Here is an 11,930-nt window from a genome sequence, read left to right as displayed (position 1 = left end):
AGGATCAGGGGGCTAAGTGTGTACAAGCACAAGGGGTGTCCTTTGAAGGGGATTAGGGTCCCATCCTTGTTGGGTATTCGAAATATTTTTTATGGCCAAAGGTTGGATACTTTTTAGACATCCTCGTATATGGCACTTTTGGCTGGCTGAATTAAGAGAAAATATCAATGTAAGAACCATGTTGTCCTTCTCACTTACAATTTTGGTGATAGTTGTGATGAGGGGATGGACACTTAAGCAATAAGATGACTTTAGCTACACTTGTCAGGATTGCTAATACATAACATTACCCAAATGCACTCTGAAACAGTTTGTGAGAAAAGAACAGCATGGACCTCCTAACAACCCAGAAAATAGTGGCCCATTTAAAATTTTAAATTCAATGGCTGTTTCCACTGTTGGATATATAGGTAACAATAACTAAAATGACAATCCAGTTTCACTTTTATCATCAATTTATAAACCACATACAAAAATGTTTTCAGTTATATTTCATATACAAAGATATATATATATCTTACAAAAAGGAACTAGAACAATCACAACAAAATAAATAGCACATATATATATATATTTTCTGAATTTATGCTAGGCATTCACTGATTGCTTCACCAACAAGTATCCTCTGACCATGTTCCACACGAAAAGTGAAGTCTGGTGGTGCCTCAAATAGAACAACAATGGTTGAGCCCATACGAAATTCACCAAAAAGCTCTCCCTTCTCTATGTGGACTGGACCACCACCTTCACCAGACAGGAAGAGATCTCTTCGCTTTTCGCCGCGACGCCACTTTCTCTCATTTGTTTTAAGGCTCTAGCAAAAACAAAAAATATAAATGTAAAACAGACTTTCTTTGTTGGAATGTGATCAAACTGACAGAATACAGGTGAGCAGTAAGGCAGTGAGCACCACTTAAGCCACAAGCCAATGTTAATATTTTTAATTAAAGACACTGCACAGCTCAGTGAAATTATGCATATTACTGGAGAACATGGCTAAGGATGATGCAATGAGCATTCAAAATAAGCTGTACAAGTCGTTGACCATTCATTATTTGTACAGCAAGAAGATGTCCTTCCCTGAAAAATTCCGTGACAGGGAGAGAATTTCTGTCTTACATGGAAGTTTGCTGGCAGAGTTTTCTTGAAGCAATGTAGTAGCTTCAAATGCTGACAGCTGTGCTATGCTATTACTTTTTTAAACAAGTGAACATTTGGCATAGTGAATTGCAAGTATTTGTAAAATGTAATTTAGAAATACACTAACAGAAATAATGAGATGGCCCATTAAAACTAGTATCGCAAGTAACTGCACAGATAGATATGTATAAATGAACAGTGCTAATATACTTGCTGTTTCTTCCACACACTCAGCAGTTTATATGATAATAGTTTTACAATGCATAATTTTGCAAGTTTTATATACCTCTATAGTATACAAGTGAGTCATCTATGCTGTTAATGTCAAATATTTCAAGAACTGTTTAAAATATTGTAGTTCTTTTTTCACTCAGATGAACTGTTTGAAAGTTCTCACCAAACAACATACTGTCTCCTGACTTAGTAATATTACATAAATATTCATATCAACTTATTTTATCTTACATGGAACTATAGTATTTGTGCTAACAAAACTGCAAATCTGAAATAAACAACTTTGATGGCATTTCACTCCAAGAAGTTTGATAGATAGCTTCCGAGAAATTAAAGTATTTAGAACTTAGGTTTTGTCTGTACTGAACAGCAAACTGATAGCTGACTTACATGAATCAACTGTCATGCCTGGCTGTCGGTCATTTTGGCTTGATGCAGTCGGGTTATACTAACTGCAAATTCAAAACAGCAAAGAAAAGTTTCATTTAAACCTTATACTTATTACACTTAGATCCAAGAAGTCTAGGGATTTTTCATCAGTTAACTACAACAGTTCTGATTTTGTTTCTGCCAGAACCTTGAAAGAAAAAAGACTGTTCTAAATTGCGTCAATATGTAATGTGAGGCACAACTTCTTTAAATAACAATCTCACATGGAAAAAAAAGTTAATAACTCCCACTACAGTGGAATGTAGTTGAATTAAATCAGGTGATGCTAAAGGAAGCAGATTAGGAAACAAATTAGACACTTGAAGTAATAGATGAGTTTTGCTATTTAGGCAGCAAAATAACTGATAATGGTTGAAGTAGAGAGGGTATAAAATGTAGACTGGCAATAGCAAGAAAAGCATTTCTGAAGAAGAGAAATCTGTGAACATCGAATATACATTTAAATGTTAGGAAGTCCTTTCTGAAGATATTTGTCTGGAGTGTTGCCATATATGGAATTGAAACATGGGTGATAAACAGTTTAGATAAAAAGAGAATAGAAGCTTTCAAAATATGCTACTACAGAAAAATGCTGAAGATTAGATGGGTCAATCACATAACAAATGAGGAAGTACTTAATATAACTGGGGAGACAAGAAATTTATGGCACAACTTGGCCAAAAGAAGGGATAGGTTGACAGGACACATTCTGAGACATCGAGGGATCACCAATTTAGTATTTGGGGGAAATGTGGGGGATAAAAATCTTAGGTCAAGAGATGAATAAAGTAAGCACATTCAGGAAGATGAAGGTTGCAGTACTTATTCAACCAGTCTTAGGAGTGAAGACCACAACAATACCAACAACTTCCACTAAACTTCATTTAAGTCATCAAGCTTTCGAAATACCCTGTCTGCCCCAACACACATTTGCAATCGCTTATACATGGATATATGGACAGACTTAGAAGATTCCCTTAATACTGTTTTACACTGTGCACCTGTAAGATAATTTAAACGGTCTGGAATTATCGGTACTTGTGCATACATTTCATCTTTGAGTCTACAACAGAGAAAATTCCTGTGGCATCAAATCAGGCAACTCCAACATCAAACATTTGTGCTCCACTGGCTCTCATACTGAACTTTGCTCTGGCAGTGTGGGTTGTCAGCAGTCCTCAAAGCACATTTTAGATTTTCACAATTTATAAACATTGCGTCATTGGCAACAGATAATGCTCGGGTTGGTGAAGTGGCACATGATATGGATAAAAAGATTTATGCGCAAAATGCAAATAACGCTGCAATAGATTGTTCCAGAGCCACTTGCAACTTCTCTACATTTAACATGTAGATTTCAGCAAAAAATGCTGGAACATCTACTTCGTTTACTCTGCTCATTAGAGCCATTATTCTGTGCGTTGTATTCCATTGTCCTTGCCATAACAATATTTTGCACACTTACAAAACTGTTGGAACACCTTTGTGCTTACAACTCAATTTATTTCAGCATTCTGCATAAATAGGAGCATAGGTAATTTATTGTGGTTTAGGAAAGTTTTCATTTTATTACCAACATTGCCTGAGAGAAAGAGGATGAGACAGACAGAGGAAGAGAATCTAAAAATCGCTTATCTGCCTTATGCTGGGCCAATATCTGGAAAGATTGGCAGACTCATAACTAGTGTGAGCAGGATAATTTGTTATACAGTCCAATGTAACAATGATGTAAATTTTCACAGAATAAAAGGTTGTCATATGTAATGCACACTGACAGAATCAAGCAGTTTACATATATGGACACTGTAATCATATCTACCACATTATGTTATTCTAAAGTAATGTAATAAGCAGTGACTGTTATGGTCTCTGTAGAAAGAAACACTAGAAACTAGTACTATGTAACCTTGATATGAACGTTGTGTGTTTCTCTTTTGCTAACGAAGGCTGTGGCCGAAAGTTTTGTGTGTCTTAATTGTGCCTGTCCGTAATTTAATGTGTCTCCTTTAAGGTAAGTAGCACTCTATCTTTTCCTAAATTGTTGATATTCCTTGCTGGAGTTTCCATTGTTTGAATACAGTCTTTCTGATACCAACCAGTTGCAAGTACAACTTCCACAAAACGCCACGTAGGAAAAAATGTTACTAACTATCACAATGCGCCACATAGGAAATAATGTTACTGACACCTAGTTTACTAGTCTCTGCATATTTCTTTAAAGGCATACCATCAGCTGCTACCGTGTGCTTTGTAAAATGCAGCTCTGGTCATTCTTTTCCCCCCATCGAAGTAAAGTTAGAAGTATTGTGAAATGCAAGTTCAGTGACTCAAAGAATTAACTGCTACACTGAAATGAAATGATAATTTTGATTAGTGTCATTTAAATTAGTTAAAGATATTCAGCACTATACATTTTTAAAAGACAATAATTGTGGTACATGAAATAGTTCTGTAGTATTATGTTTCTGTAAGTCATCACAGTATTAGCTAGCAACAACATTTTTCTAATTTTTTTTTCAAAATTTGCAACATTAACTTTTTTGCGCGCTTAATAATAACCTTGTGTGTGTGTGTGTGTGTGTGTGTCTCAAGTTATTACATAAATGCAGCACTGATAGTTCTTACTATAAATCATTAACTGCATCTCTGTCAACCTTGCTTGAATCATGTGATTTCATTTCAAAAACATACACGTGAAGGTATAGTACTTGTAGTATACATGCTTGACATTTTTTGTTGTTAACACAACATTGGGTGTCTAATTAGCCTACACTCAATATTTGTTAGTAAGAAAAGAGTTTACACAGTAAAACTTGGAAGGCTGTGTTGTTAGATGTATGTTTCACAGGATGCCGGCACAGTTCCAAGAAAACAAACCTGCATCAAATGCGATAGCACCCACCAGCAATCTAAACATATCAAGTGTAAGTCATCAACTTGCTTGTGATGTACATTACGTAATATTAACTGTATATTTAATATCAGTTTTGTGGAAGCACATTGTACTTTAAAATTTTTGAGCCCTTTGAAACTTAAGATTACAGTTTTGTTGTTCTATTTCTTACCGAATTTAGCAATATGAATGTATTGACCTCAAATAATGTTTTAAGTACTGTAAGATAGCAAAACTTCACAATTTCAACGTGTGCTAGAGATACAAACTGAAACTGGGGGCATCAAAAATCCTCTTCAGTAAAGAGATTTCCATTACAGAAAATAGTCCTAATTTATTACATTTCCTTTAAAAAACATCTGCAGTTAAGAACTACTCTCATACTTTCAAAAGATACACCATAATTTATAAATTTGTTCCATACTGACTATTTTGCACATCACAAGGTGCATAACCAAATTTTTAATGTTCACAAATACTAGTTGATCCTGCCAAAATTGGCAGTATAAAAGGTGCAGTGGCACTACAGGGAGACCAGATGGTATTATCTACAGGCAATACCTATGTAAAAAAGTAATGACAAGAGTTATGTTGGAATGTGCAACTATGAGTCAAATGGATGGTTAATATAAAGGTAAATGCTGGTATGTGAAATTTGCTAAACTGGATATGAATGAGTGGCTGATGTAAAACAGTTCCACCAACCTGTGTATACTATTAGAAATTAGATGAACAGTGTCAACAGTCCCAGACACTAGCAAATGGGGCACAGAAACATTAAGAAAACATTCTATACATCTTACAATACCCAAGTATTTTTCAGCATTCATAATTAAATAAAAAGGTGAAGCTTAACTGTATGAAACTTTATGAGAAATCTTACTCATGGAACATTATATCTTGAAAGATGACACTAAGGTACTGAGTGAACAGTTAAAATGAACAAACCCTAAAATATTTGAACATTGAATTAAGCTGTAAGTAACACCGTGACATGCAGATTATCTCATTACTATATGCGAGTGTTTCCAGAACACTGCATAAAGTTGCATGACATGACACATTGAAGGTGAAAAATACTGAATTTTAGACCCTGAACTACGTGGTAAATGACTTGCAAAAGTGCCCAAAAACTCTCTTCAAGAAGGTGCAAACAAAATCATACTTAGGTAACAATGAAAATTATACTTAGGTTAGAATGCAGACGCACACACACACACACACATGCGCGCGCGCCCACCCACACACACACACACACACTATTGCGCGCGCACGCACGCGCACGCGTGTGAGTGTGGGAGCGCGCGCACGCAATAGTGTGTGTGTGTGTGTGTGGGCGCGCGCGCATGTGTGTGTGTGTGTGTGTGCGCGCATGTGTGTGTGCGTCTGCATTCTAACCTAAGTATAATTTTCATTGTTACCTAAGTATGATTTTGTTTGCACCTTCTTGAAGAGAGTTTTTGGGCACTTTTGCAAGTCATTTACCACGTAATTCAGGGTCTAAAATTCAGTATTTTTCACCTTCAATGTGTCATGTCATGCAACTTTATGCAGTGTTCTGCGTGCGCGCAATAGTGTGTGTGTGTGTGTGTGTGTGTGTGTGTGTGTGTGTGTGAGTGTGTGTGCAACCACACTCACACTATTGCGCGCGCGCGCGCTCCCACACTCACACGCGTGCGCGCTCACACACGTGCGCGTGCGCGCACCCACACTCACACGCGTGCCCGCGCGCGCACCCACACTCACACGCGTGCCCGCGCGCGCACCCACACTCACACGCGTGCCCGCGCGCGCACCCACACTCACACGCGTGCCCGCGCGCGCACCCACACTCACACGCGTGCCCGCGCGCGCACCCACACTCACACGCGTGCCCGCGCGCGCACCCACACTCACACGCGTGCCCGCGCGCGCACCCACACTCACACGCGTGCCCGCGCGCGCACCCACACTCACACGCGTGCGCGTGCGCGCACCCACACTCACACGCGTGCCCGCGCGCGCACCCACACTCACACGCGTGCCCGCGCGCGCACCCACACTCACACGCGTGCCCGCGCGCGCACCCACACTCACACGCGTGCCCGCGCGCGCACCCACACTCACACGCGTGCCCGCGCGCGCACCCACACTCACACGCGTGCCCGCGCGCGCACCCACACTCACACGCGTGCCCGCGCGCGCACCCACACTCACACGCGTGCCCGCGCGCGCACCCACACTCACACGCGTGCCCGCGCGCGCACCCACACTCACAGGCTTGCGCGCGCGCACTATCAGGCTTGAGCGCGCGCGCGCGCGCGCGCGCGCACTATCAGGCTTGCGCGCGCGCGCGCGCGCGCGCACTATGGGGCTTGCGCGCGCGCACTATGGGGCTTGCGCGCGCGCACTATGGGGCTTGCGCGCGCGCACTATGGGGCTTGCGCGCGCGCACTATGGGGCTTGCGCGCGCGCACTATGGGGCTTGCGCGCGCGCACTATGGGGCTTGCGCGCGCGCACTATCAGGCTTGCGCGCGCGCACTATCAGGCTTGCGCGCGCTCGCGCGCACTATCAGTCTTGCGCGCGCGCGCACTATCAGGCTTGCGCGCGCGCGCACTATCAGGCTTGCGCGCGCGCGCACTATCAGGCTTGCGCGCACACTCACATGCGTGCGCGCGCGCACACTCACATGCGGGCGCACGCGCACGCACAGTGTAGCACACGGTAAATCATTGAGGAGTAAAGGTAACAACTCACCAAACAGAGACATTGAGTCATCGACAGGTACACTGAAAAGACTGAAAACTTCTGTCTCTCACACACACACACACACACACACACACAAAACTGCATTGTATGTTGAGCAGCACAAAGTAGATGTAAAAGTCTGTCTGTGTGTGTGTACATGTAAGCGTGCACGCGCACGCGCGCACACACATGCTTGCATGTACACATGCATAGACAGACTTTTACAGCTATTTTGTGCTGCTCAACATACAATGCAGTGTGTGTGTGTGTGTGTGTGTGTGTGTGTGTGTGTGTGTGTGTGTGTGTGTGTGTAAGGATCCATCCAAAAGCCACAAAAGTTTTCCGTCTTTTCAGTGTACCCGTCGATAACTCAATGTCTTTTCTGTTTGGTGAGTTGTTACCTTTACTCCTCAATGATTTATCACGTGCTACACTATGTTCACTGTTGTAATGTATTAACCTATTGCAAGGACATGTTGGCATACTACTGTTAAAATTACTCTGCAAGTATGTTAAATATCGCAATGCCTAGTAAAACTGTCACATGGTCAGCAGAACATCAGAATACGACACAAGAGAACACTCAGTTTATTTGCTGAGTATGTGAAGTTTGGCCAGCTAATGCAATGGAGTAAGAAACAGCATTGGTAGATATATAATTCTTTTCAATGTGGTGCTTTGAATCATGATGGTAACAAGCCAGTCTCTTACGACATTTTGAGTAGTAATGAAAGTTGTAGTGAATATCATACAGGAGATAATGTGCATCTGACACAACACTGGTAAGCAGTAACTTTATTTTTATCATCACTGGTGTATGAGAAGCTTGGAGTTTTTATTCGCAATATCTAAAATGCTATCTTTTTCACTGGTTCAAACCAGTTTAACAGGACCCATAACAAAGGTGATTATAGACCAAAGATTGTCTTCAATGTACCCTTGTTACAATTATTGAATAATTCCGATGTCCACATCCAAGAATATCTGCTACTGATGAAACTCGCAACACCAACAAATTCTTGAAGTTTGGTTGCAGCTATAAACAGATTTATAGCGTGGAACTATGTAATGATAAATTTTCTTAAGGGAAGTTAAGCAGCCGTGGTAGACAAGTAATTCTCTAAATTATTATGAAAGAGATGCAATCCACTACAGTCTGGCATTTTTTTAAAACCAATTCACTCACTTTGTCCAATATGTCTATCATTTGCTCCTTCAAAAAATATGATGCAGAACATCACAAATTCTACAACTAATGAAGTGGTACATTGAATTCTAGTCTGAGAAACAACTTGTTGATTTGTAGGAGATTAAAAATGAGATTAAGAGGCTGAGAACCCATTTCCTGAAGGAAAGAGTAGTTGTCAAATCATACGGAACTGTGGGTCATTCTACAACGACAAAAACATTTTTACTTGAAAACAGGGAGTAGTGAGTTTCATATGAAATACGCAAGAGAAAGTATGTTATTTCTTTAGACAGACAATCTAATCAAAAGAGAACTAGCAACAAGTTTCTGCCTTCTTTTAATTAAAAGGTTAAATTAATAACACAAACATTATTTTCTAACTTGTGATACGTTTTCCTGGAGACAATCACATAAAATCATGCAACAATGGAGGAATCTCACTAAGAAAGTCTTGAGTTTTTGTTATCTTCTCCACATAACTATTTAGTTTACTTCAGCATGTTATTTTAATAAGTATGAACACTTTATCTTGCAGTCTTTGCAGCTCATTATTTTCATTTTATGATTCAGTCGGACAAGTGACACACACTTACCGGATCACAGTACACTCTGATGCAACCCACATTAGTGGCCCCAACTGCAGTCATAGAGAAGAAACCATGCTTCCACTGTCCTATGTAGACAGCTCGCTCATTTAGTGAGAAGAGCTCTGGAACAACCTGAGCCACTATTGGGTTAACACTCAAGAGTTCTCCTGCAACCAAACACAAGAGGCAATAAAATATTTGCATTTGAAAGTAACCAAGTAAGAATGGTGTGGTTCCTGCATTAACAATTTGAAAAGCTGGAGATTAAAAATAAGTGAATCAAACAGATTAGTTATGTTTACAGAAATCGTAATGTTAAAGATTATCAGCGTTATAGTTGTGGCAAATGATTGTTGTTAAGACTGTAAGTATTTTCTAAAAGGTCAAGGTGGAAAATTCTCTGCTCAGCAGCGAAACATTGTTTTCACGTCAAAACTGTAATTATTTATTGCTGATATCTCTTCAAGGCCAATGTGTTTTGTCTGATATTTTTGTGGCAAATACGTTATACAACTCTAGCGCTAATACTAAAGTCATATGGTGTGACTGATTGCGAGACCTCAAAGGACAGGTTCAGCCACCCAAATGGAAAGATATTTCCTAACCTTTGTACACATTGGCACCTTTCCTCTGTGAAATGTGAGTTTGTGTGTTAAGTGTATCTGATACGTGTAGATGACTAACACTGTCAACAGATAATTTACACGTAAATGCTGCAGCTTGTCAAATGATCCAAAAGTTTAAGATACGAAAACTTTTCCACTTTCAATAGAATTTTTGCATATACATCAAAAACATAGAATTTAAGAAAACTGTCACTGAAACAATGAAACTTGAGTGAAACCAGTTTTGCAAAATGCAGCACATTAAACTACTGTTTAGCTACTGAACATATCAAGTTGTGCATATCATTTGCAGCTAGGGACATGAAATGATTTGCCATAAGCTACGAGAGTTGGAACTTTAATAGTTGCAACTATTTATTTACAGCTCGTACAAAATAGATGTGTGTTTCAAAGTTTTACTGACCTTAAAAGTAAGTCACCAGCATTGTGTATAACGCGTTGCCAGCGATGTGGAAGTCGTAGGGTAGTCTTAGCAGTGCCAGTTGTGTTGAAAGTACAAGCAGCGCGGTGTACTGCCCAACGAATTTGCAGCAGTTCTGAAGCGAATGCCGTGAAGTGTTTCCTTTAGTTTAGAAATTGAGTTGAACTCACGAGGGCTTAAGTTAGGGGAGTGTAGTACCTGGTATAGCACTTAGCAGCCCCATCATTCAGACAAATCAGTAACAGATTGCACTGTATGTGCTTGAGCATTGTCCTGCAAAATGATGATCAGGTCCTGCAAAAAGTGTCATCACCTCTGTCTCTAAGCCTGTCATATGTTGTGTTCCAAAAATCAACAGCACAGAGACAGAAGTGATGACACTTTCTGCAGGATATGACCATAATTTTGCAGGAAAATGCTCAAGCACGTACAGTGCAAGCTGTTACTGATTTGTCTGACTGATGGGGCTGCTAAGTGCTATACTATCTACTGCACTCCACTGACTTAAGCCCTCTTGAGTTCAACTCCATTTCTAAACTGGAGGAAACACTTCATGGCATTCGCTTCAGAACTGCTACAAATTTCTTGGGCAACAGACTGTACTGCTTGAACTGTCAACACAACTGGCAGTGCTAATAGTATCCTTTGACTTACACATCGCTGGCAATGGGTTATACACAATGCTAGTGACTACTTTGAAGGTCAGTAAAACTTTGAAACATGCATATTTTGTGCGAGCTGTAAATAAATAGTTGACACTATTAAAGTTACAACCCTTGTACATGGTAAGTACAATTACAGCACTTGCCGAAGTCTTCGAAACTCTCTCCAAGAAGGTGCGAACAAAACTATATTTTCAAGTTACAATGTGACATTTATATAAGTGTCTCACTCACTCACCCCCCACCCCCTTTCCACTCTTACACACCCCTATACAACTACACTGTGTTATCAGCTGCCACAATGTTGCTGCTCACTACTCCCCGCCTTGCATTCAGCCTAGTGTTCTGACAACTGATATCACTATTTAACCCTCCCTCCTCCTCCAAACTTAAATTAAACCTTAATTGTCAAAGCGTTACTTATAAATGTAAGCTATTACACAACATAAAAACATTGATTTCAAAAACTAATAGTTTCATCTGTAAATATAAGATGATATTGCATTTTTCGAATGACGAATTTGGAGGAAAAGAACTCACCTTATTCTTAGATAAATATGGTGAAGCATTTAATATGTTTTATGTGACTGACATTTCAACAAAATTTAATAAATACTGATGTGTTACTTCATGGCGTAACACTTCCCATTTCTATCAGTGGAATACAAATAATTTAGAGTTAAAGGCACAATACCTGCATTTTGATAGCTATCATCCCTTCTATCATAATGAAGGTGTTACAAAGGCCTTCACAGACAGGCAGCATCAGCGTTAAACTGCAGACAAATCTCCCACACCATACTCCCACTCCCGCCTCCCCCCTCCCAATCCTCCACCAACTGACAAGAAGCAGCTGTGACATTCCTTGACTGGAACAGTTTCCCATATCCTTTGCCAAGTATCTGACTACATACCACCGTGCCCCGAAGTGAGGAACATTCTACTCACAATCCTTCCCACAGAACTACTCTGCTCCACACCTATCTATGGAATATTCTAGTTCACCCTTATATCATATCT

At 40.2% G+C, this 11,930-nt stretch overlaps 1 protein-coding gene across 1 annotated transcript in view; it reads right to left on the bottom strand.

The window, feature by feature from the left end:
• Positions 1–437: 437 nt before the first annotated feature.
• Positions 438–11,930, bottom strand: part of LOC126101061 (phosphatidylserine decarboxylase proenzyme, mitochondrial) — a 132,772-nt gene continuing 121,279 nt past the window's right edge. The window contains exons 7-8 of the mRNA XM_049911733.1: positions 9,208–9,368; positions 438–814 (exon numbers count right to left, since the gene is read on the bottom strand). Coding sequence (XP_049767690.1) covers positions 584–814; positions 9,208–9,368 — 392 coding nt within the window. The 3' untranslated portion in view covers positions 438–583. The remainder of the gene's footprint in view (positions 815–9,207; positions 9,369–11,930) is intronic.

The sequence above is a fragment of the Schistocerca cancellata genome, chromosome 9, assembly GCF_023864275.1.
Source record: "Schistocerca cancellata isolate TAMUIC-IGC-003103 chromosome 9, iqSchCanc2.1, whole genome shotgun sequence".
Classification (NCBI taxonomy): domain Eukaryota; kingdom Metazoa; phylum Arthropoda; class Insecta; order Orthoptera; family Acrididae; genus Schistocerca; species Schistocerca cancellata.
This window is presented reverse-complemented; position numbering and strand designations above follow the sequence as displayed.